At 40.1% G+C, this 27,473-nt stretch overlaps 1 protein-coding gene across 1 annotated transcript in view; it reads left to right on the top strand.

The window, feature by feature from the left end:
* The window catches only part of LOC124151170, a 43,440-nt gene extending 17,300 nt beyond the window's left edge, over positions 1 to 26,140 (top strand). The window contains exons 7-16 of the mRNA XM_048382998.1: positions 3,327 to 3,461; positions 4,311 to 4,432; positions 6,496 to 6,646; positions 9,199 to 9,498; positions 10,896 to 10,961; positions 12,207 to 12,272; positions 13,569 to 13,634; positions 21,267 to 21,370; positions 23,541 to 24,888; positions 25,009 to 26,140. Coding sequence (XP_048238955.1) covers positions 3,327 to 3,461; positions 4,311 to 4,432; positions 6,496 to 6,646; positions 9,199 to 9,498; positions 10,896 to 10,961; positions 12,207 to 12,272; positions 13,569 to 13,634; positions 21,267 to 21,370; positions 23,541 to 24,888; positions 25,009 to 25,445 — 2,795 coding nt within the window. The 3' untranslated portion in view covers positions 25,446 to 26,140. The remainder of the gene's footprint in view (positions 1 to 3,326; positions 3,462 to 4,310; positions 4,433 to 6,495; positions 6,647 to 9,198; positions 9,499 to 10,895; positions 10,962 to 12,206; positions 12,273 to 13,568; positions 13,635 to 21,266; positions 21,371 to 23,540; positions 24,889 to 25,008) is intronic.
* Positions 26,141 to 27,473: the final 1,333 nt, after the last annotated feature.

Raw genomic sequence — 27,473 nt, 5'->3', positions numbered from 1 at the left:
ATACCACGGTGGTCAGGGATCCCAGTTTTATAGCATGTGACAGAAGGTGAAACCAATACCACGGTAGTCAGGGATCCCAGTTTTATAGCATGTGACAGAAGGTGAAACCAATACCATGGTAGTCAGGGATCCCAGTTTTATAGCATGTGACAGAAGGTGAAACCAATACCACAGTGGTCAGGGATCCCAGTTTTATAGCATGTGACAGAAGGTGAAACCAATACCACGGTAGTCAGGGATCCCAGTTTTATAGCATGTGACAGAAGGTGAAACCAATACCACAGTGGTCAGGGATCCAGTTTTATAGCATGTGACAGAAGGTGAAACCAATTCCACGGTAGTCAGGGATCCCAGTTTTATAGCATGTGACAGAAGGTGAAACCAATACCACAGTGGTCAGGGATCCCAGTTTTATAGCATGTGACAGAAGGTGAAACCAATACCACGGTGGTCAGGGATCCAGTTTTATAGCATGTGACAGAAGGTGAAACCAATTCCACGGTAGTCAGGGATCCCAGTTTTATAGCATGTGACAGAAGGTGAAACCAATACCACAGTGGTCAGGGATCCCAGTTTTATAGCATGTGACAGAAGGTGAAACCAATACCACGGTGGTCAGGGATCCCAGTTTTATAGCATGTGACAGAAGGTGAAACCAATACCACAGTGGTCAGGGATCCCAGTTTTATAGCATGTGACAGAAGGTGAAACCAATACCATGGTTGTCAGGGATCCCAGTTTTATAGCATGTGACAGAAGGTGAAACCAATACCACAGTGGTCAGGGATCCCAGTTTTATAGCATGTGACAGAAGGTGAAACCAATACCACGGTGGTCAGGTATCCCAGTTTTATAGCATGTGACAGAAGGTGAAACCAATACCACGGTAGTCAGGGATCCCAGTTTTATAGCATGTGACAGAAGGTGAAACCAATACCACGGTGGTCAGGGATCCCAGTTTTATAGCATTTGACAGAAGGTGAAACCAATACCACGGTAGTCAGGGATCCCAGTTTTATAGCATGTGACAGAAGGTGAAACCAATACCACGGTGGTCAGGGATCCCAGTTTTATAGCATGTGACAGAAGGTGAAACCAATACCACGGTGGTCAGGAATCCCAGTTTTATAGCATATGACAGAAGATGAAACCAATACCACAGTGGTCAGGGATCCCAGTTTTATAGCATGTGACAGAAGGTGAAACCAATACCACTGTAGTCAGGGATCCCAGTTTTATAGCATGTGACAGAAGGTGAAACCAATACCACGGTAGTCAGGGATCCCAGTTTTATAGCATGTGACAGAAGGTGAAACCAATATCACGGTGGTCAGGGATCCCAGTTTTATAGCATGTGAGAGATGGTGAAAGAAATACCACGGTGGTTAGGGATACCAGTTTTATAGCTTGTGACAGAAGGTGAAACCAATACCATGGTGGTCAGGGATCCCAGTTTTATAGCATGTGACAGAAGGTGAAACCAATACCACGGTAGTCAGGGATCCCAGTTTTATAGCGTGTGACAGAAGGTGAAACCAATACCATGGTGGTCAGGGATCCCAGTTTTATAGCATGTGACAGAAGGTGAAACCAATACCACTGTAGTCAGGGATCCCAGTTTTATAGCATGTGACAGAAGGTGAAACCAATACCACGGTAGTCAGGGATCCCAGTTTTATAGCATGTGACAGAAGGTGAAACCAATACCACAGTGGTCAGGGATCCCAGTTTTATAGCATGTGACAGAAGGTGAAACCAATACCACTGTAGTCAGGGATCCCAGTTTTATAGCATGTGACAGAAGGTGAAACCAATACCACAGTGGTCAGGGATCCCAGTTTTATAGCATGTGACAGAAGGTGAAACCAATACCACAGTAGTCAGGGATCCCAGTTTTATAGCATGTGACAGAAGGTGAAACCAATACCACAGTGGTCAGGGATCCCAGTTTTATAGCATGTGACAGAAGGTGAAACCAATACCACTGTAGTCAGGGATCCCAGTTTTATAGCATGTGACAGAAGGTGAAACCAATACCACAGTAGTCAGGGATCCCAGTTTTATAGCATGTGACAGAAGGTGAAACCAATACCACGGTAGTCAGGGATCCCAGTTTTATAGCATGTGACAGAAGGTGAAACCAATACCACAGTAGTCAGGGATCCCAGTTTTATAGCATGTGACAGAAGGTGAAACCAATACCACAGTAGTCAGGGATCCCAGTTTTATAGCATGTGACAGAATCGCTGTAATTAATACATAAATGAATATGGATGTACATGATAGTTCAAGAAATCTGACATATATAGACTTTACATTTGTTGTTTTTAGTACTAACCTTCATTCAGGAGAAGAATTATGTTTGACAAAATTTAAAACGAAAGATTCACATGAATTGTTTGATAGGCATTACTTAGAAGTTGATGGATGACAAAGTAGACATAATTTATGAGGTGAGGTGAAATGGGGTTTAACGTTGTGTCCAAGATTATTACACTTACATAATGACGTGCATGCAGATGTGTGTGTGTGTGTGTGTGTGTGTGTGTGTGTGTGTGTGTGTGTGTGGCTGCTTGTACTAGTCCAGTCTGATGACGATTTATAGTGCTAGCACACTGAGACATGAATACCCCACTCAGACACAGTATACTGACTCTGAGCTGGCCAGTCCTTGTTATAGCCCCTTAATGCCGAGCACCAGACAGGTTAACAACAAGTACCATCTCTTAACATCTTTTGGTATGACATGGCTGGGGATCAAACCCCGGACCTTCCGCTCTCTGGGCGGATGCTCTACCACTAGACCACGGAGGCGGTCCACAATTTATGTATAACAACTTCCTTGCTTGACAATGGGTGAGTGAGTTGGATTTAACGCCGCTTTTAACATTATTCCAGTTATATCACGGCGTGTCAGCTTAATGCGGGAGGAAAGCCTGAAGTGATGCAGGTCTCAGACGTTTACCACTTTGGTGAAACCCACGAGAACGGGTATGGTGCTGACAAACCTAGAAACCTAATCGGGGCGAACCTGGATTCGAACCCACAATCATAGGTTTCTGGCGTGCCCAAGGGATGCAACTCTGCACTGCGAATCGCGGCGCCTTAGATGACTGGGCCACCCGTTCCCCCGCTTTACAATGGAATAAGGGTCTATACCGGAACGTTGCCTTTACAGTAAATAAAGAAGTTGTTATCCATAAATTGTGCCATCTTTGTAAAATTCACACATGACACCCATTAACTTCACATCAGGTAACCCTCCTCAATGTTCATGTGGACCTGGTAAGTTGTTGACCATGTTGTTGTTGTTGTTGCTGTCACAGCTGACCACATCATGATTTCAAGACAGGACCTGCAGATCTATGTAGTTGGATGTAGTGCACTCTGCAAGATCGACGATTCTATACCTGATTTTTTCGGAACTCTCTACTCCTCTCCTGAGGTTGCACGAGGCGAACGTAAGTGTTTACTGTTTGAATAAGGTGGGATAAGAAGGAATCACACAATGTTCGGGGAACATTAAAGATTTTAAAAAATATCGTTGTATCAAATCGTTGGATATTATGTCTTACACAGTATGGTTTGTTTGTTTGTTTGTTTGTTGTTTAACGCCGCACTTAGCAATATTCCAGCTATGTATATGCAGCATTCTGTAAACAAATCAAGTCTGGACCAGACAATACAGTGATTGACATCATGAGCATCGACCCATGCAATTGAGATCGATGACATGCATCGACCAAGTCAGCGAGCCTGACCACCGGATCCTGTAAGTCACCTCTTACGTATGGCATGTCCTCATCCCTGAGTGAGATGGGGTAGCCTAGTGGTTTAAGCGTTAGCTCGTCACACCAGAGTCCCAGGTTTGATTCTCCACATGGGTACAATGTGTGAATCCCATTTTGACATCCCCTGCCGTGATATTGCTGGAATATTGCTACAAGTGGCATCAAACCAGACTTTTGGGGTGTCTTTGGTTGTTGATAATTTTGTATTTGCTCAATATTTTCCCCTTTTGAGTACTTTGATTCAAAATAGGCAGGTATCGTTGAACCATGGATAATGTTTTTTCATTTTTCTCGAAAACTGAGACTGAATATTTTGAACCTGAAGAAGACAACGACGTTGAATGGGATGATGACGCAGACAATAAGAAAAATAGTGAAAGTCAAATCCAGTTTTATACCTCCACGCGGGAGAGAAAAATATTTAGAAGACTTTTGTGTTCGAACTTTACTGTGCTTTTTCTCAATGTCTGGCTCAATATTAAAAGATTCCGACCCTTTGCTAATGTTCAATATTTTCAGATCATGACTACAAGACTGATGTGTTCAGCCTCGGTTGTACCATGTTGAGTGCTGTGTCGGGGAGAATACCATATTTTGGAACTGACAGACAACAAATCTACCTGCCTGGAATTCTACATCAGGTGTGTTTGGCTGCATCCTCAGATTTGGAATTGTTTAATAAGTGAATGTAACTGTGATGATATTCTTATTCATCATCTACTGAAGGAAACCAATAACTATGCTTCATTAGGAGTTCAATAAAAATATACTTATTCTGAAATTAAATAATGTCATGATTCACAATTTGCATGGCGCACAATATTTCATATATATTTTTTAAATCTGCCCCACCCCTTGCCCTAAGTATCAACTGGTCGGTGCCTCACTCATGTGTCAGTCGTCCTGTACACAAACATGGCTGCAAATCATTTGGACCTTTTTTTAACAATTTGGGCATTTCGGTAAAGTGAGATATTAATGAATGTGACCTTGAACTTGATAAATCTTGCATCGTTTTAATATTTTGCTAACTTTAGCAATGGAAAATATAACTATAAATGCAAATATTACAAGAATGACATTACATATACAAGTATGCATATAAATACTGAGAGATTCTCAGAGACGGAAAATAAGTGTGTTAAGTACTTAAGAGTAATTAACTAACATGCAACTGTAGACAAGACAAACAATGAACATGATGATGATGATGATGATGATGATGATGACGATGTATGAATAATGATGTTAATAGCAATAATATAATAAAGGTAACTAACTACCCTGCTACATATATAATTGACCGATCGGGATGAAACCATTTAAACTGACCACCATTACCCAATCATAATTCTATATACACCGATTCACAAAATGGCGCTTCGTTGTTGATGGCAACATCTAACGATCATTATGAGATTAAGAAAAGACAACTATCAGCTTCCCAGATTAGGAGAGTGGATGACTGGCTTGTTAAATCTTTATTAGCAATAATAATGACTTTATCAATATAATTACAACTTTTTTCATCTTATATTATTGAATATCTGCGAGTACCGGCACATGTCTTGCAGTCTGACATCCCAGTGTTTTTACCTTTCACTTCTTGGTTCGGCTTATCTTCGGGTCATATCATTTTCGTTCATATTTCAATGGTCAAGTTAATACCTCGGCTTATCTACGGGGTCGGCTTATTGTCAGTCCAATAACTCCACAGCTATCAGCTGTACCCAGTCACGCTTCCCTGAATCTAACCATCTTCGCGAGGCAAGAGAGTTAACTGACTATAAAAGTCCAGTTTCCACCCTTGCCTATCTAGGCTGGTATTATGGAGTTATATTTTGGCTGGACTAACGAGTCTATGCATAGTCCAATCAAAATCGCGCACCGAAATCGAAATCAGGTTCGTAAACTGTCGTGCAGATTTCGGTCGATTGCAGGATTTGCAAAGCATGTGCACCGCCAACTCGTAGTCAGCAGATATTTTCCAAATCTTTTCATGTTTTTAATCAAGGTGCTCACGTGATTTGATGCATTTCGCGATGTAAGACCCGTTTTATCACAATATAGATCTTGATTATCGATCAGATCGTCCTGACTCGGCGCCACCATTTTGTGTGCAACAAACGCAAGTGATGCGAGAGGTGGAATCTGATTGGTCCATAGGAGAGGCTTAGAAGGGACATAACTGGTAATAGCCACTGGTGGTGCTACGATCGAGCCCAGTAATTCCAGCCTAGTTCGGCAAGGGTGGAAACTGGACTTTTAAAGTCAGTTAACTCTCTTGCCTCGGGAAGATGGAATCTAACCTGTTCCCATAGTATTACCTGACAGTATCTAACAACACTCCCCCACCTTAATATTCTAATTTAACCATAGCATTATACCTGTATCTAAAGTATTAACATGTAATTAATGTAACCCAAATTATCTGTGATACTTCAAGAGTTGGGAACAAAATGTCTGATTAGTAATTGTTTTACCGCAGCCCTAGCTAAAACTATTTAGATACATGCATCAAACAATCAGGTCATGCATTCACTGACGTTGACTGTCATTAAACAATATATCACATGACTAACCACGGGTCCGGGTAGTCCTGTGGGTAAACGGGTCCTACTCAGTACCCACCCGACCCTGGTACCCGAGTTACCCGTCCCAGCCCTACTTTCTGCCCACACCCTTATATTTCTCTGGCTTACAGATTGCCATCGGAGAGTTCCCTGTGGACGATATTCTCCGTGACATGGTAATTCCAACATCGCTGAGGGACATGATATCAGACATGACACAGTATCCTCAAGAGGAGAGATTATCTGTGGATGAGCTCTTACAGAAATACTACAGTCACGGAGGTGAGGGGGAGGGAGGGATACATGACAAGTTATTTCTTTTATGTACAGGACCGTGAAGATCGGGGGTAGAATAGGTCACCAGCAACCCATGCTTGCCGTAAAAGGCTACTATGCTTGTCGTAAGAGGCGACTAACGGGATCGGGTGGTCAGGCTCGCTGACTTGGTTGATGCATGTCATCGTATCCCAATTGCGTGGAACGATGCTCATGATCTCAATCATTGGATTGTCTGGTCCAGACTCGATTATTAACAGACCGCTGTCATATAGCTGGAATATTGCTGAGTGCGGCGTTAAACAACAAACCAACAAAACAACCAACTTTTATGTACAGTCAGCCCTGGTTATTATGGCTCTGGTAATAACACATAAGGCTGCCAGAACTGATTTTCCCACCATTAAAACTCCCTGGAAACAATGCCAAACTGGTGATAACGCCACCACCAACCTTTCTCAGAACAAATGTTACAATTTCCTGCTTATAATACCAGTTTTCTTAATAGACTTGTAATAATAGACTAATAGACTCGTAATAATAGACTAATAGACTCGTAATAATAGACTAATAGACTTGTTTCACTGGAAATGAGTTTCACTCCTTTTCTAAATGACCGGCCTGAGGAAACTCATTTCTCTCTATAAATGGATATTTTTACACATTACTCATTATCATATCAGACTGATGAGATCTGACTGGTCCACGTGATCTTGATTAAATGCTGTGTATCCCACCTTGGAGGGGAATACATTTCTTCCGGTCTGAGATTTCAATTTTTGTATATTGATATGATTTTATTTAATATCTTTGGCTGCTGTGTTTATATACGTTTGAGTAGCTATCCATCTCTCAGAAATAGAGTTAGTTTGGCCTTCGCTATTGCATCTCTTGGCTTTAGGAGATCTACGACAGATAGCAGATGTAACTGCAATTCTTGTTTCCCCCGAGCTCAGACTGGGGCGTGGTCTTCACAGTGAGAAGCTTATCTCCTTTGTAAATGGCAAATCTTGTAAGCCAAGATGTTTCAAACACGTCCGTCATATACGTTATGTAGAATATGATGCTAAATAAAAAAAAGCATGGATGACTGGTGTAATATTTGCGGAGTGGATAAAAACGGCTTTAACAAATGGAGAAGAGCTTACCACCATGTGCTGTTTATGTCAGACAATGCCCCGAGCCACGTGGTCCCTGAGGAGTTGTCACATGTCCAGGTCAACTTCCTGCGTCCAACAACGACCAGCCATCTTCAGTCTCTAGATGCTGGTATAATCCAGTCCTTCAAAGCCCAATACCGAAAGTAACAAATGTCATATTTAGGACAACACTTATAACATTTGTTACATTTGACCACTTTCTAAATGGCATTGTGTGTACGTTCAGACCAATACCAAAAGCTGCATCTTAATCACCTAATTGAGTGTATTGACAATCAACAACCCCCCCTTGTTTTGTTGAGTGATGGATAATACTCTTTTCAACTTCTGAATCCCATGATTTTGTTTGTTCGTTTGTTGTTTAAAGCCATACTACGCAATATTCCAGCTTTATGACGGCGGTCTGTAATAATCGAGTCTGGACCAGATAATTCAGTGATTGACATCATGAGCATCGATCCACACAATTTGGATATGATGACATCAACCAAGTCAGCGAGCCTGACCACCCAACCCGTTAGTCGCCTCTTACGACAAGCATAGTTGCCTCCTGTGGCAAGCATGGGTTGCTGAAGACCTATTCTACCCGGGATCTTCACGGGTGAATCCCATGAATGTTTATTAGTTGATATGTTGATCTTCTCCATGTGTTTGTCACATATATTTGTGTAGATGAACATTTTCCACTGGCTTCATAAAAATAAATAACACAAGGTATTGATATTATCAACTATGATTTTGAAGTGTTCCCTGGAACATCTTGTAACCTTGGCAACAGGGCTGTTACAATTCACTCGCGTATTCGGTGAATCAAACCGTATCCATTCATAAACTGAATTCGTTATTTGTGGCCACTAGAATCAAATATTTATGAATATGCAATCATGTGCATTTACATACCCTGTACTTAAAGATATCAATGAGAACATGTTATATGCCTAGATTTCTTCAAAGACACCACTCTTATAATATTTAATTTGACAGTATTGTGGTCACTGGTCATTGTCACTTTTGACCAGATACTAGTACCTGGACAAGTGCAGTATATAAATGTATAATATATTAAGAATTAACAAACCTATCAAATAATTTTTTTTGTTATTGTTTCACTGAATATAACAAATAATACATCAACTGCGGATTGGTTATTGAATTCGTGAAGTAATATTCGTATTTGTTACCCTGTATTTGTGATAGGAGTTGTATTCGCCTCTTAGTGTATTCGTTGCATCCCTACTTGCCACTATGATCAGCACTGAAATACAAGTAATTTCTAACCCTGTTGCTAATACTAGATTTGTCCTGAAGTCCCTGATATTTTGGAAATCACAGCAACATTCATCTACATTGATTTTCGTATCGGAAAGTTGTGTTTTTCTGCATGTTTCATGTTCACAGAACCTCCATTGGAAAACTGGTATTACCATCCACAAGGCACAGCGCCACCTGTTGATCAGTATCGCAGAACCCCAGAACCAACAGTTCCAAGGCCACCCGTGTCTGATGGACCAAGCACAGTGAACTTACCAAGTGCCGAGATCTTGGAGGGGTCTTCAGACAATGGAGAAGAGGGAGGAGAAGACGAAGGAGAAGACGAAGGAGTAGTGCTGCCTCCAAAACCTCCCTCAGATCATTTATCGGACAGTGGGAGACAGACTATATCTGACGTCTTGTCAGGTCCACCGACTGGATTGAATTGTAGGTGTTATTGATTGGTTGGTTGGTTTGTTGTTTAACGCCGCACTCAGCAATATTCAAGCTATATGACGCCTGTCTGTAAATAATCGAGCCTGGACCAGACAATCCAGTGATTGATATCATGAGCATTGATCCACGTAATTGGGATCGATGACATGCATCAACCAAGTCAGCCATCCTGTTAGTCGCCTCTTATGACGACGCCTTTAACGACAAGCATGGGTTGCTGAAGACCTATTCTACCCCGGATATTCGTGGGTCAGGTGTTATTGAAAGCTCCTTTCTTCCAAGCTTGTGAAAGATGTCAAGGACCGACAGTTTGATATTCTCAGATATAACTCTGGAATTTCACCGTAAAGATTTTATCACAGAAAATGCTTACAAAAAATAATTGTGCTGCTTGCTGTTGAAAAAAATGCAATCTCATTCAAATCAGATCTTAGTTCTCGCTATCTCTAAACAAAGATCTGAGGACATCTATTACTGGTCAAGTCTGAATGACCTTTCATCCAACCAATCAGAGCATCGCTTACCAGATCGTAAAAGTGACAGTCGGAATGTGTTTTCTGATCATGCAACCACGAAATATTTAACACGGGGTATTCTATCTATAAGACATTCCAGAACGTTCTTCTTATCAGTTTTAACATTTTTAATCGAGAATACGTCAAAATATGTTTCGAAAGTCGTCACCAGTTTGAAACCAGTGTTGTAAAGCTGGAGAAAGCTGCCTTCTGATTGGCTTATGTCGATTTCTTGTCAGTAATTTCATTGGTCGGTCAAAATTAACGAAAGGTCGTTCTGACGTGACGTGACGTAATGGGATGTCCTCAGATCTTTCTTCAGCGGTAGCGAGAACTAAGATCTGATTTTAATGAGATTGAAAAAAATGACAATTGTCCACCAAAATAAAGGGCATCAACCTAGTCAGCAAGCTTGACCACTCGATCCCGTTAGTTGCCTCTTACTACAAGCATTGTCACCTTTTTCGGCAAGCAAGGGTTGCTGAAGACCTATTCCAGTCCAGATCTTCACAGGTCTTTGTGATGGAGTTAGGTCACATGTATTCTAATACTGGAGATGAAGCTAATATTTTGGTCAACTCTTTTTGATGGAGATAAGATAAACATGTTAAGAAAATTCTTTTTGTTATGTTGCTTATGACTTATTTCAATTTGAACCATGGCGTCACCAAGGCAGACTGAAAATATTCTGGACCTTATAAGAGTAAACATATTATTATGTTTATGAAACTTTTTATAGAATGGAGATTTGTTAAACCTGACAATTTTTCACACTAATGAGCACTAAACAGCCACACTTTACTTCATTTTGTGTCTAATGATCATAAGATTGAATTGGATGTGTGTTGAAGACTCAACAATTCACTTCTTCAGATATTGCGGAGACAGAGGAAAATAATCTTGGGATCCCTTACAATCCTGGGCCCACATACCCAGAAGGTAAGGCAAACTCCAAGTTAGTTAATATACACCTGGAAAATAGTTAAGCTGCACCACTTCTTTATTTCGATATGTCCCAAACTCTAAGCATCTTTATTCTTCATGGAAATTTATGCATAAGGGACCAGTCATTTATTATTGGGATGGGGTGGGGGTGGATGGGGTCAGATTGGTCTTGTGACTTGGTTTTGCACTACCACTGACCAACTCCTATGCTTTAACATAGACTTACGACAGACATAGCGCTACCACTTACCAACTCCTATTCTTTAACATAGACTTACGACAGGCATAGCGCTACCACTTACCAACTCCTATACTTTAACATAGACTTACGACAGACATAGCGCTACCACTTACCAACTCCTATTCTTTAACATAGACTTACGACAGACATAGCGCTACCACTTACCAACTCCTATACTTTAACATAGACTTACGACAGACATAGCGCTACCACTGACCAACTCCTATGCTTTAACATAGACTTACGACAGACATAGCGCTACCACTGACCAACTCCTATGCTTTCACATAGACTTATGACAGACATAGCGCTACCACTGACCAACTCCTATACTTTAACATAGACTTACGACAGACATAGCACTACCACTGACCAACTCCTATGCTTTCACATAGACTTATGACAGACATAGCGCTACCACTGACCAACTCCTATACTTTAATATAGACTTACGACAGACATAGCTCTACCACTGACCAACTCCTATACTTTAAGATAGACTTACGACAGACATAGCTCTACCACTGACCAACTCCTATACTTTAACATAGACTTACGACAGACATAGCGCTACCACTGACCAACTCCTATACTTTAATATAGACTTACGACAGACATAGCTCTACCACTGACCAACTCCTATACTTTAATATAGACTTACGACAGACATAGCTCTACCACTGACCAACTCCTATACTTTAACATAGACTTACGACAGACATAGCTCTACCACTGACCAACTCCTATACTTTAACATAGACTTACGACAGACATAGTTTGAACCATGGCGTCACCAAGGCAGACAAAAAACATTCCCGACCTTTTAAGAGTAAACATATTATTATGTTTATGAAACTTTTATAGAATGGAGATTTGTTAAACCTGACAATTTTTCACACTAATGAGCACTACACAGCCACACTTTACTTCATTTTGTGTCTAATGATCATAAGATTGAATTGGATGTGTGTTGAAGACTCAACAATTCACTTCTTCAGATATTGTGGAGACAGAGGAAAATAATCTTGGGATCCCTTGCAATCCTGGGCCCACATACCCAGAAGGTAAGGCAAACTCCATGTTAGTTAATATACACCTGGAAAATAGTTAAGCTGCACCACTTCTTTATTTCGATATGTCCCAAACTCTAAGCATCTTTATTCTTCATGGAAATTTATGCATAAGGGACCAGTCATTTATTATTGGGATGGGGTGGGGGTGGATGGGGTCAGATTGGTCTTGTGACTTGGTTTTGCACTACCACTGACCAACTCCTATGCTTTAACATAGACTTACGACAGACATAGCGCTACCACTTACCAACTCCTATTCTTTAACATAGACATACGACAGACATAGCGCTACCACTTACCAACTCCTATTCTTTAACATAGACTTACGACAAGCATAGCGCTACCACTTACCAACTCCTATACTTTAACATAGACTTACGACAGACATAGCGCTACCACTTACCAACTCCTATTCTTTAACATAGACTTACGACAGACATAGCGCTACCACTTACCAACTCCTATACTTTAACATAGACTTACGACAGACTTAGCGCTACCACTGACCAACTCCTATGCTTTACATAGACTTACGACAGACATAGCGCTACCACTGACCGACTCCTATACTTTAACATAGACTTACGACAGACATAGCACTACCACTGACCAACTCCTATGCTTTCACATAGACTTATGACAGACATGGCGCTACCACTGACCAACTCCTATACTTTAATATAGACTTACGACAGACATAGCTCTACCACTGACCAACTCCTATACTTTAAGATAGACTTACGACAGACATAGCTCTACCACTGACCAACTCCTATACTTTAACATAGACTTACGACAGACATAGCGCTACCACTGACCAACTCCTATACTTTAATATAGACTTACGACAGACATAGCTCTACCACTGACCAACTCCTATACTTTAATATAGACTTACGACAGACATAGCTCTACCACTGACCAACTCCTATACTTTAACATAGACTTACGACAGACATAGCTCTACCACTGACCAACTCCTATACTTTAAAGTAGACTTACGACAGACATAGCTCTACCACTGACCAACTCCTATACTTTAACATAGACTTACGACAGACATAGTTTGAACCATGGCGTCACCAAGGCAGACAAAAAACATTCCCGACCTTATAAGAGTAAACATATTATTATGTTTATGAAACTTTTATAGAATGGAGATTTGTTAAACCTGACAATTTTTCACACTAATGAGCACTACACAGCCACACTTTACTTCATTTTGTGTCTAATGATCATAAGATTGAATTGGATGTGTGTTGAAGACTCAACAATTCACTTCTTCAGATATTGCGGAGACAGAGGAAAATAATCTTGGGATCCTTTGCAATCCTGGGCCCACATACCCAGAAGGTAAGGCAAACCCCATGTTAGTTAATATACACCTGGAAAATAGTTAAGCTGCACCACTTCTTTATTTCGATATGTCCCAAACTCTAAGCATCTTTATTCTTCATGGAAATTTATGCATAAGGGACCAGTCATTTATTATTGGGATGGGGTGGGGGTGGATGGGGTCAGATTGGTCTTGTGACTTGGTTTTGCACTACCACTGACCAACTCCTATGCTTTAAGATAGACTTACGACAGACATAGCGCTACCACTGACCGACTCCTATACTTTAACATAGACTTACGACAGACATAGCACTACCACTGACCAACTCCTATGCTTTCACATAGACTTATGACAGACATAGCGCTACCACTTACCAACTCCTATACTTTAATATAGACTTACGACAGACATAGCTCTACCACTGACCAACTCCTATACTTTAATATAGACTTACGACAGACATAGCTCTACCACTGACCAACTCCTATACTTTAAGATAGACTTACGACAGACATAGCTCTACCACTGACCAACTCCTATACTTTAATATAGACTTACGACAGACATAGCTCTACCACTGACCAACTCCTATACTTTAATATAGACTTACGACAGACATAGCTCTACCACTGACCAACTCCTATACTTTAACATAGACTTACGACAGACATAAGGCTACCACTGACCAACTCCTATACTTTAACATAGACTTACGACAGACATAGCTCTACCACTGACCAACTCCTATACTTTAACATAGACTTACGACAGACATAGCTCTACCACTGACCAACTCCTATACTTTCACATAGACTTACGACAGACATAGCGCTACCACTTACCAACTCCTATACTTTAACATAGACTTACGACAGACATAGCGCTACCACTGACCAACTCCTATGCTTTAACATAGACTTACGACAGACATAGCGCTACCACTGACCGACTCCTATACTTTAACATAGACTTACGACAGACATAGCACTACCACTGACCAACTCCTATGCTTTCACATAGACTTACGACAGACATAGCTCTACCAATGACCAAATCCTATACTTTAACATGGACTTACGACAGACATAGCTCTACCACTGACCAACTCCTATACTTTAACATAGACTTACGACAGACATAAGGCTACCACTGACCAACTCCTATGCTTTAACATAGACTTACGGCAGACATAGCGCTACCACTGACCAACTCCTATACTTTAAGATAGACTTATGACAGACATAGCGCTACAACTGACCGACTCCTATACTTAAACATAGACTTACGACAGACATATCTCTACCACTGACCAACTCCTATACTTTAACATAGACTTACGACAGACATAGCGCTACCACTGACCAACTCCTTTACTTTAACATAGACTTACGACAGACATAGCTCTACCACTGACCAACTCCTATACTTTAACATAGACTTACGACAGACATAGCTCTACCACTGACCAACTCCTATACTTTAACATAGACTTATGACAGACATAGCGCTACCACTGACCAACTCCTATACTTTAACATAGTCATAATGCTTTGTCTGTCTAAATCTATATTAAAGTATAGGAGTTAGATGGTCATAGTGCCACGTTTGTCGTAAGTCTTTGTTAAAATATAGGGGTTAGATGGTTATAGTGCTACGTTTGTTGTCAGTTTATATTAAAGTATAGGAGTTAGATGGTCATAATGCTACGTTTGTTGTCAGTTTATATTAAAGTATAGGAGTTAGATGGTCATAGTGCTACGTTTGTCGTCAGTTTATATTAAAGTATAGGAGTTAGATAGTCATAGTGCTACGTTTGTCGTCAGTTTATATTAAAGTATAGGAGTTAGATGGTCATAGTGCTACGTTTGTCGTCAGTTTATATTAAAGTATAAGAAGATGGTCATAGTGCTACGTTTGTCATCAGTTTGTCATAGTGCTACGTTTGTTGTCAGTTTATATTAAAGTATAGGAGTTAGATAGTCATAGTGCTACGTTTGTCATCAGTTTATATTAAAGTATAGGAGTTAGATGGTCATAGTGCTACGTTTGTCATCAGTTTGTCATAGTGCTACGTTTGTTGTCAGTTTATATTAAAGTATAGGAGTTAGATGGTCATAGTGCTACGTTTGTCGTCAGTTTATATTAAAGTATAGGAGTTAGATGGTCATAGTGCTACGTTTGTTGTCAGTTTATATTAAAGTATAGGAGTTAGATGGTCATAGTGCTACGTTTGTCGTCAGTTTATATTAAAGTATAGGAGTTAGATAGTCATAGTGCTACGTTTGTCATCAGTTTATATTAAAGTATAGGAGTTAGATGGTCATAGTGCTACGTTTGTCATCAGTTTGTCATAGTGCTACGTTTGTCATCAGTTTGTCATAGTGCTACGTTTGTTGTCAGTTTATATTAAAGTATAGGAGTTAGATGGTCATAGTGCTACGTTTGTCATCAGTTTATATTAAAGTATAGGAGTTAGATAGTCATAGTGCTACGTTTGTCATCAGTTTATATTAAAGTATAGGAGTTAGATGGTCATAGTGCTACGTTTGTCATCAGTTTGTCATAGTGCTACGTTTGTTGTCAGTTTATATTAAAGTATAGGAGTTAGATGGTCATAGTGCTATGTTTGTCGTAAGTCTATGTTTAAGTATAGGAGTTAGATAGTCATAGTGCTACGTTTGTTGTCAGTTTATATTAAAGTATAGGAGTTAGATGGTCCTAGTGCTACGTTTGTCGTCAGTTTATATTAAAGTATAGGAGTTAGATGGTCCTAGTGCTACGTTTGTCGTCAGTTTATATTAAAGTATAGGAGTTAGATAGTCATAGTGCTATGTTTGTCGTAAGTCTATGTTTAAGTATAGGAGTTAGATGGTCCTAGTGCTACGTTTGTCGTCAGTTTATATTAAAGTATAGGAGTTAGATGGTCATAGTGCTACGATTGTTGTCAGTTTATATTAAAGTATAGGAGTTAGATGGTCCTAGTGCTACGTTTGTCGTCAGTTTATATTAAAGTATAGGAGTTAGATAGTCATAGTGCTACGTTTGTTGTCAGTTTATATTATAGTATAGGAGTTAGATGGTCCTAGTGCTACGTTTGTCGTAAGTCTTTGTTAAAGTATAGGAGTTAGATGGTCCTAGTGCTACGTTTGTCGTCAGTTTATATTAAAGTATAGGAGTTAGATGGTCATAGTGCTACGTTTGTCGTCAGTTTGTCATAGTGCTACGTTTGTTGTCAGTTTATATTAAAGTATAGGAGTTAGATGGTCATAGTGCTACGTTTGTCATCAGTTTGTCATAGTGCTACGTTTGTTGTCAGTTTATATTAAAGTATAGGAGTTAGATGGTCATAGTGCTACGTTTGTCGTCAGTTTATATTAAAGTATAGGAGTTAGATGGTCATAGTGCTACGTTTGTTGTCAGTTTATATTAAAGTATAGGAGTTAGATAGTCATAGTGCTATGTTTGTCGTAAGTTTATATTAAAGTATAGGAGTTAGATAGTCATAGTGCTACGTTTGTCGTCAGTTTATATTAAAGTATAGGAGTTAGATGGTCATAGTGCTACGTTTGTCGTCAGTTTATATTAAAGTATAGGAGTTAGATAGTCATAGTGCTATGTTTGTCGTAAGTCTATGTTTAAGTATAGGAGTTAGATAGTCATAGTGCTACGTTTGTTGTCAGTTTATATTAAAGTATAGGAGTTAGATGGTCATAGTGCTACGTTTGTCGTCAGTTTATATTAAAGTATAGGAGTTAGATGGTCATAGTGCTATGTTTGTCGTCAGTTTATATTAAAGTATAGGAGTTAGATGGTCATATTGCTACGTTTGTCGTCAGTTTATATTAAAGTTTATGAGTTAGATGGTCATAGTGCTTCATTTGTCGTCAGTTTATATTAAAGTATAGGAGTTAGATGGTCATAGTGCTACGTTTGTCGTCAGTTTATATTAAAGTATAGGAGTTAGATGGTCATATTGCTACGTTTGTCGTCAGTTTATATTAAAGTTTATGAGTTAGATGGTCATAGTGCTTCATTTGTCGTCAGTTTATATTAAAGTATAGGAGTTAGATGGTCATAGTGCTATGTTTGTCGTCAGTTTATATTAAAGTATAGGAGTTAGATGGTCATAGTGCTACGTTTGTCGAAAGTCTATGTTTAAGTATAGGAGTTAGATGGTCATAGTGCTATGTTTGTCGTAAGTCTATGTTTAAGTATAGGAGTTAGATGGTTATAGTGCTACGTTTGTTGTCAGTTTATATTAAAGTATAGGAGTTAGATGGTCATAATGCTACGTTTGTTGTCAGTTTATATTAAAGTATAGGAGTTAGATGGTCATAGTGCTACGTTTGTCGTCAGATTATATTAAAGTATAGGAGTTAGATAGTCATAGTGCTACGTTTGTCGTAAGTCTTTGTTAAAGTATAGGAGTTAGATTGTCATAGTGCTACGTTTGTTGTCAGTTTATATTAAAGTATAGGAGTTAGATGGTCATAGTGCTACGTTTGTCGTCAGTTTATATTAAAGTAAAGGAGTTAGTAGGTCATAGTGCTACGTTTGTTGTCAGTTTATATTAAAGTATAGGAGTTAGATAGTCATAGTGCTATGTTTGTCGTAAGTCTATGTTTAAGTATAGGAGTTAGATGGTCATAGTGCTACGTTTGTTGTCAGTTTATATTAAAGTATAGGAGTTAGATGGTCATAGTGCTACGTTTGTCGTCAGTTTATATTAAAGTATAGGAGTTAGATAGTCATAGTGCTATGTTTGTCGTAAGTCTATGTTTAAGTATAGGAGTTAGATGGTCATAGTGCTACGTTTGTTGTCAGTTTATATTAAAGTATAGGAGTTAGATGGTCATAGTGCTACGTTTGTCGTCAGTTTATATTAAAGTAAAGGAGTTAGTAGGTCATAGTGCTACGTTTGTTGTCAGTTTATATTAAAGTATAGGAGTTAGATAGTCATAGTGCTATGTTTGTCGTAAGTTTATATTAAAGTATAGGAGTTAGATGGTCATAGTGCTACGTTTGTCGTCAGTTTATATTAAAGTAAAGGAGTTAGTAGGTCATAGTGCTACGTTTGTTGTCAGTTTATATTAAAGTATAGGAGTTAGATAGTCATAGTGCTATGTTTGTCGTAAGTCTATGTTTAAGTATAGGAGTTAGATGGTCATAGTGCTACGTTTGTTGTCAGTTTATATTAAAGTATAGGAGTTAGATGGTCATAGTGCTACGTTTGTCGTCAGTTTATATTAAAGTATAGGAGTTAGATGGTCATAGTGCTATGTTTGTCGTAAGTCTATGTTTAAGTATAGGAGTTAGATGGTTATAGTGCTACGTTTGTTGTCAGTTTATATTAAAGTATAGGAGTTAGATGGTCATAGTGCTACGTTTGTCGTCAGTTTATATTAAAGTATAGGAGTTAGATAGTCATAGTGCTATGTTTGTCGTAAGTCTATGTTTAAGTATAGGAGTTAGATGGTTATAGTGCTACGTTTGTTGTCAGTTTATATTAAAGTATAGGAGTTAGATGGTCATAGTGCTACGTTTGTCGTCAGTTTATATTAAAGTATAGGAGTTAGATGGTCATAGTGCTATGTTTGTCGTCAGTTTATATTAAAGTATAGGAGTTAGATGGTCATAGTGCTACGTTTGTCGTCAGTTTATATTAAAGTATAGGAGTTAGATAGTCATAGTGCTACGTTTGTCGTAAGTCTTTGTTAAAGTATAGGAGTTAGATGGTCATAGTGCTACGTTTGTCGTCAGTTTATATTAAAGTATAGGAGTTAGATAGTCATAGTGCTATGTTTGTCGTAAGTCTATGTTTAAGTATAGGAGTTAGATGGTTATAGTGCTACGTTTGTTGTCAGTTTATATTAAAGTATAGGAGTTAGATGGTCATAGTGCTACGTTTGTCGTCAGTTTATATTAAAGTATAGGAGTTAGATGGTCATAGTGCTATGTTTGTCGTCAGTTTATATTAAAGTATAAGAAGATGGTTATAGTGCTACGTTTGTTGTCAGTTTATATTAAAGTATAGGAGTTAGATGGTCATAGTGCTACGTTTGTCGTCAGTTTATATTAAAGTATAGGAGTTAGATGGTCATAGTGCTACGTTTGTCGTCAGTTTATATTAAAGTATAGGAGTTAGATGGTCATAGTGCTACGTTTGTCGTCAGTTTATATTAAAGTATAGGAGTTAGATAGTCATAGTGCTACGTTTGTCGTAAGTCTTTGTTAAAGTATAGGAGTTAGATTGTCATAGTGCTACGTTTGTTGTCAGTTTATATTAAAGTATAGGAGTTAGTAGGTCATAGTGCTACGTTTGTCGTCAGTTTATATTAAAGTATAGGAGTTAGATGGTCATAGTGCTACGTTTGTCGTCAGTTTATATTAAAGTATAGGAGTTAGATAGTCATAGTGCTACGTTTGTCGTAAGTCTTTGTTAAAGTATAGGAGTTAGATGGTCATAGTGCTACGTTTGTTGTCAGTTTATATTAAAGTATAGGAGTTAGATGGTCATAGTGCTACGTTTGTCGTCAGTTTATATTAAAGTATAGGAGTTAGTAGTTCATAGTGCTACGTTTGTCATCAGTTTATATTAAAGTATAGGAGTTAGATGGTCATAGTGCTACGTTTGTCATCAGTTTGTCATAGTGCTACGTTTGTTGTCAGTTTATATTAAAGTATAGGAGTTAGATGGTCATAGTGCTACATTTGTCGTCAGTTTATATTAAAGTATAGGAGTTAGATAGTCATAGTGCTACGTTTGTCGTAAGTCTTTGTTAAAGTATAGGAGTTAGATTGTCATAGTGCTACGTTTGTTGTCAGTTTATATTAAAGTATAAGAAGATGGTCATAGTGCTACGTTTGTCGTCAGTTTATATTAAAGTAAAGGAGTTAGTAGGTCATAGTGCTACGTTTGTTGTCAGTTTATATTAAAGTATAGGAGTTAGATGGTCATAGTGCAACGTTTGTTGTCAGTTTATACATGTACTATACTCTAGTATAGACTTACCACAGTCTATCAATACGATCCCTTTGTGGAATGGACCTCAGTTGGAGTGCAATGAGGTTTCGATACATTGCCGAAGGTTACATAGTGATTAGCACCATAAAGAATATCCTACGGAGAACTTCATCCAGATGGCCCAAGGAAATATTTTTGAATCATGACATGACAAAGTTTAGAGTCATGACGTTAGCTTTGCTATCTATACCATTTGTAGTTACATTTTCCAAGAAAAATATTGATGCTTTTCCCAACGAATTAAAAAAACTTTCTCTATAAGATGGCCTTAGTACATTGTAAGGTTTGAGTCACAAAGGTTGTCATTGCTAAACATGGTTTTATTGATGACACATTTCTAAGACAGATCTACCTATATGCATCTTTATGTTTGCATTATCTTAAGTCATAAAATGTAAAAGATCAAGGTCATTCAGATTTCTGTGAAAAATGGTTGTCATTCAATATCAGCCACTGCAAGATGTTCTTGTACAATCCCGCGACGTGGCAGTTGTTGCTTCTCAAGTAGTTTTACTGAGCAAGGTCAAGTTAATGGTAAGGAGATTTACTCTCACTCATTTATTGTACTGAAATGACCAAAATGTTTTGCAGGAACATTTAGCTGATACCAAATGTTTTGCAGAGTTCTACACAATTGAAGTGAAGGAAAATGAAAGACTTGTTTGTGAGGTGACATGCCGCCCTGACTCCCGTGGCAGAGATCTTCATTCCTGTGTGAAAGAGAAGGTGGGTAGTGGCGGCAATGTGTCCAATGTGATTATCATAGTGAATGAGTGAGTGAGTGAGTTGGGTTTAACGCCGCTTTCAACAGTATTCCAGTTATACAAGGATGTTCATTAAAGATTTCCCCTGACCCACTTCCGATGGACCTAGTGGAATGACAATTGGCATAGGTATTAGTCTTTCTCCACATAGGAACCACCAAGAGTTACACACTTCTCCCATCGTTTTATGCAACTATGGAGACCTCGCTTGTAAAAGCCCTCATTTTGCGTCTCAAACCAGGACTTGACTTCAGAAATCAGTGTTTCATCATCTGTGAAACGTTTTCCCTTCAAAAATGACTTCATGGTTGGAAAGAGGTGGAAGTCAGATGGTGCAAGGTCAGGAGAGTAAGGAGGATGTGGAAGGATTTCATAGCCACAGGACCGCGCTTCTGTCTGGGCAACATGAGAGTTGTGTACTGGAGCATTGTCTTGTAGGAGACAGACACCCTTGGTCAGCATGCCACGCCTCTTAAGCTTGATAGCGTCCCGCAATTTCCGCAGCAGTGAAGCATAATAAGCTCCTGTAATTGTGGTACCCTTTGCCAAGAAATCCATCATCACTACTCCGTGCTGGTCCCAAAACACCTTGAGCATGACCTTGCCTGCAGAGGGTTGGACACGTGCCTTCTTTTGGGGTGGTGACTCCACATGCTTCCATTGCATCGACTGAACTTTAGTCTCAGGATCATAGTGATGGACCCATGTTTCATCCTGTGTGATAAGTCTGTCAAAAAAGTTTGCCTGTTTTTTTTGGCACATGTCCAAAAGATCCTTTGAGCAATTGACTCGTTCCTGCTTTTGGAAAGGTGTGAGCAACCTGGGAATCCATCGTGCAGACACCTTATGCATGTTCAAATTGTCATGGATGATTTTTTCCACAGACCCTACACTGATCTTGACATCTTGTGCTAACTGGCGAACAGTTATACGTCGTTCTGCCAAAATGGCGGTCTCCACTTGATGGATAGTGTCCTCATCAATGGCTGAATGGGGGCGACCAGGAATGGCAGCTGTTTCCACAGATGTCCGACCACACTTGAACTGTCGATGCCAGTGTTTAACAACGTCATATGATGGGGCATCTTCCCCATAAGTTGCTTACATTTCATCGAAAGTTTCTTTTGGTGTGCGACCTTTCAAATATAAAAACCTAATCACTGCTCGGTATTCTACTGGGTCCATTGTCACACCCTACTCGATTATAACACCTGTAAAGGTGGTAAGATTAATAGTTCGGTGCTGCAAATTCAGACATAACCCATAGATACATGTATCATTACACATGTGAAATTTCAACCAAATATGATAACCCTAAGTGGTTTAGGGGAAATCTTTAATGAACACCCCTCGTATCTCGGCATGTCAGCTTAATGTGGGAAAGCTTGTAGTGATGCAGGTCTTAGACGTTTATCACTTCGATGAAACCCTCGATCACGGGTATGGTGCTGACAAACCTAGAAACATAATCAGGGATTCGTACCCACAATCATAGGTTTCTGGCGTGCCCAAGGGACACAACACTGCACAGCGAATTGCGGTACCCGTGCCCCCTTATTATAGTGAAGTAAGTAAGGATAAGATACATGGATGAACAACTTCTTTATTACAATTAGGAGCTACGTTTCGGTGTAGGTTCTAACACGGTTATCAAGCTAGCCTACACCGAAACGTCGCTCCTAATTGTAATAAAGAAGTTGTTCATCCATATGTCTTATCCTTACTTAGTACTCCAACTTCTAAATGCCTCTCAAAGAAGTTATTATAGTGAAGCTAAGTTCCAATTCAAATTAGGAGGTATCAAATCTGCATGACTACCTTCAAATTTCAAAACAGTAATAAAAGCACTTGGTTCCATTTCAAAATACTAGTAAGAGGTATCAAATCTCCAGTATCACTATCTCAAATTTCAATACACAGCAGGATTATCTCCTAATCGATGACTCATTTGCAACCTCATGCTTGTTCTGATGTTCCCAGTTTCTGTTTAAGATAGAGTATAAAATTAAGTATTACATACATCAAGAATGAAATCATAGGTCTGTCTCCTACAGGCATAGAAGGTCTGTCTCCTAAACTATGATATATATGATTAGTGATAGAAATATAATACTGATCAATTGTCATTTCAGATGAAGGTCGCATTCATGCTCAAATATGAGAACAAGGTGATACGTTTTGATCACAAACTCCAACACCTGTTTCTTCAGAGGAGTGTGACAGTCACCATGGAAAGGGTTGTACCAGGCAAGAGCCTTGTTCCCTTAGATGCAGAACAAAGGAGTACAGGCAATTCAGACGAAGCAGATTTTGTACCTCAAATAGGAAGTCCAGAGTCTTCGACTTTCACAGATTCAGATCTTCAAGATGACATGTCCTCTCTCACAACCATGGCTGGGGATATCCCTGTGTTGACAAGGAGAGAAGTCTATGAGACAGAGCAACATCACGAGGGTGGAGGTGGCGAACCCTTGATGGCAGAGCAACGTCAAGAGGGTCGAGAACCCTTGGTGGCAGAGCAACGTCAAGAGGGTGGAGGTGGAGAACCCTTGGTGGCAGAGCAACGTCAAGAGGGTGGAGGTGGAGAACCCTTGGTGGCAGAGCAACGTCAAGAGGGTCGAGAACCCTTGGTGTCAGAGCAACGTCAAGAGGGTGGAGGTGGTGAACCCTTGGTGTCAGAGCAACGTCAAGAGGGTGGAGGTGGTGAACCCTTGGTGGCAGAGCAACTTCAAGAGGGTGGAGGTGGAGAACCCTTGGTGACAGAGCAACGTCAAGAGGGTGGAGGTGGCGAACCCTTGGTGGCAGAGCAACGTCAAGAGGGTGGAGGTGGAGAACCCTTGGTGGCAGAGCAACGTCAAGAGGGTGGAGGTGGCGAACCCTTGGTGGCAGAGCAACGTCAAGAGGGTCGAGAACCCTTGGTGGCAGAGCAACGTCAAGAGGGTGGAGGTGGTGAACCCTTGGTGTCAGAGCAACGTCAAGAGGGTGGAGGTGGTGAACCCTTGGTGGCAGAGCAACGTCAAGAGGGTGGAGGTGGAGAACCCTTGGTGACAGAGCAACGTCAAGAGGGTGGAGGTGGCGAACCCTTGGTGGCAGAGCAACGTCAAGAGGGTGGAGGTGGAGAACCCTTGGTGGCAGAGCAACGTCAAGAGGGTGGAGGTGGCGAACCCTTGGTGGCAGAGCAACGTCAAGAGGGTCGAGAACCCTTGGTGTCAGAGCAACGTCAAGAGGGTGGAGGTGGTGAACCCTTGGTGTCAGAGCAACGTCAAGAGGGTGGAGGTGGTGAACCCTTGGTGGCAGAGCAACTTCAAGAGGGTGGAGGTGGAGAACCCTTGGTGACAGAGCAACGTCAAGAGGGTGGAGGTGGCGAACCCTTGGTGGCAGAGCAACGTCAAGAGGGTGGAGGTGGAGAACCCTTGGTGGCAGAGCAACATCAAGAGGGTGGAGGTGGCGAACCCTTGGTGGCAGAGCAACGTCAAGAGGGTCGAGAACCCTTGGTGGCAGAGCAACGTCAAGAGGGTGGAGGTGGTGAACCCTTGGTGTCAGAGCAACGTCAAGAGGGTGGAGGTGGTGAACCCTTAGTGGCAGAGCAACGTCAAGAGGGTGGAGGTGGAGAACCCTTGGTGACAGAGCAACGTCAAGAGGGTGGAGGTGGAGAACCCTTGGTGGCAGAGCAACGTCAAGAGGGTGGAGGTGGAGAACCCTTGGTGGCAGAGCAACGTCAAGAGGGTGGAGGTGGCGAACCCTTGGTGGCAGAGCAACGTCAAGAGGGTGGAGGTGGAGAACCCTTGGTGACAGAGCAACGTCAAGAGGGTGGAGGTGGCGAACCCTTGGTGGCAGAGCAACGTCAAGAGGGTGGAGGTGGAGAACCCTTGGTGGCAGAGCAGCAGCTGGAAGGTCATCCTTGTAAAACAGATGAACAGAATGATGGGGATGACTCAGGTTGTGTGTCTAATTTAGAAATAACAGATCTGTCCATTTCTGACACCAGTCAATTTAGTGAAGATGCTTCCTCTCCTATGAGTGATAAGGCCTTCTGAGTCTGAGTCTCCAGTTGAAACATCTGCTATACCGGTAATCTGCCATTTAGGGACCAACCGTTCGATATTCTGGGGAGTGGAAGGGGGATCTGATTTTTAAAAAATTCTGTTCCAGAAAACAAATTGGAAAACAAAATTGTACCCAGGTTTTACTGAAAATATTAATTTGCTAGCTCCACCTGGTGGATGTAAAAAATATATTGTTGACCTTTAATGTTTTGGTAAAATGACCCGGAAAATATCCTATCTCAAACAGAAGCGCAGGCTCTCCCCAGAATATTAAATCATAGGTCCCTTACAACTTGCGCAAAGAAGCTGATATTTTAGGTACTTGTTTTATGTATTACGTTTTTATGTTTTATGATGACTCCTCAGTTTGTTCAAGAGGTTTGAATCTGATTTTCACTATTGCCGCCACATTCGTTCAAATATATATAATGAATTTGCCAAGCTTGGTCATGGTCATGGTCATGTGGACAAGGCATCTGATCCCGGATCAGAAGGTCCTTGGTTCGAATCCTATCACATGATTCAATAGGATATGTTGAAAGGATGACCAATTTGTTAGAGCATTCTAGTATTATCAACAAAAGTTGATTGTCACATATTAGTACATTTGATATAATGAATGTGATTTTAGTATGAGCAGTGATTAATATTTTATTTTATAGGAATGGGTGCCGTCCGTCCGTCCGTCCGTCACATTTCGTTTCCGGAGCAGATCTTGAAAACCGTACCATATTTCTTCACCTAGTTGGCACATAGATAGATCTAGTGGTGAACTGGTGCCTTTTGATAGTTTGGGATTTTTATAAAATTTATTTTTGGAGTTTCCATGGCAACGACTTTGATTTAGACTGAAAATGGCGGTAGTCCTCGTTTCCGGAGCAGATCTTGAAAACCGTACCATATTTCTTCACCAAACTTGGCACATAGATAGATCTAGTGGTGAACTGGTGCCTTTTGATAGTTTGGGATTTTTAAAAAAGTTATTTTTCGAGTTTCCATGGCACCGACTTTGATTTAGACTGAAAATGGCAGTAGTCCTCGTTACCGGAGCAGATCTTAAAAACCGTACCATATTTCTTCACCAAACTTGGCACATAGATAGATCTAGGGGTGAACTGGTGCCTTTTGATAGTTTAGGATTTTAAAAAAAAATATTTTTCGAGTTTCCATGACAACGACTTTGATTTAGACTGAAAATGGCAGTAGTCCTCGTTTCCGGGGAGATCTTGAAAACCGTACCATATTTCTTCGTCATACTTGGCACATAGATAGGTCTAGTGGTGAACTTGTGCCTTTTGATAGTTTGGCATTTTTAAAAACAATATTTTTTTAGTTTCCATGGTAACGACTTTGATTTAGACTGAAAATGGCAGTAGTCCTCGTTTCCGGAGCAGATCTTGAAAACCGTACCATTTTTCTTCACCATATTTTGCACATTGATAGGTCTAGTGGTGAACTGGTGCCTTTGGATAGTTTTGGATATTTTTTTTAAAGTTATTTTTCGAGTTTCCATGGCAACAACTTTGATTTAGACTGAAAATGGAGGTAGTCCTCGTTTCGGGAGCAGATCATGAAAAACGTAGTATATTTCTTTACAAAAAGGCCCAGTGAACATAGTTCACAGGCGCTAATGCATTGCACACACCCGACATGTCATATTGGCAGGGGATGTGAGTATTTCATGCTTGTTTTTATATATACCGTATTCGATGTAATAAGCGCCCCGCTCTAATAAGCGCCCACGGTGATATTTGCTAATATATTGGCTAGTGAACAATCCCAATTAGCACCCCTTCCGATTGAAGACTTATTTATGCACCCTTAATTATGGGCAATTAAATTCTTGAAAAATACATCTGTCGTATATTAACATTTTAGGCTGTCAGCATAAACCATGAAATTTATTTTTCAATAGTATTTTAATAAGAGCCCCCTATTTCTAATTTTGAGAGAGCCCTGGGTGCTTATTACGTCGAATACGGTACTTTTAGAACCTGTAATTGTATATGAAGTCATTAA

This window comes from Haliotis rufescens, unplaced genomic scaffold (genome assembly GCF_023055435.1).
Source record: "Haliotis rufescens isolate VD_foot unplaced genomic scaffold, xgHalRufe1.0.p SCAF_43, whole genome shotgun sequence".
Lineage (NCBI taxonomy): Eukaryota > Metazoa > Mollusca > Gastropoda > Lepetellida > Haliotidae > Haliotis > Haliotis rufescens.
Note: the sequence above shows the minus strand (reverse complement) of the source record. Positions and strands in the feature narration are given on the sequence as shown.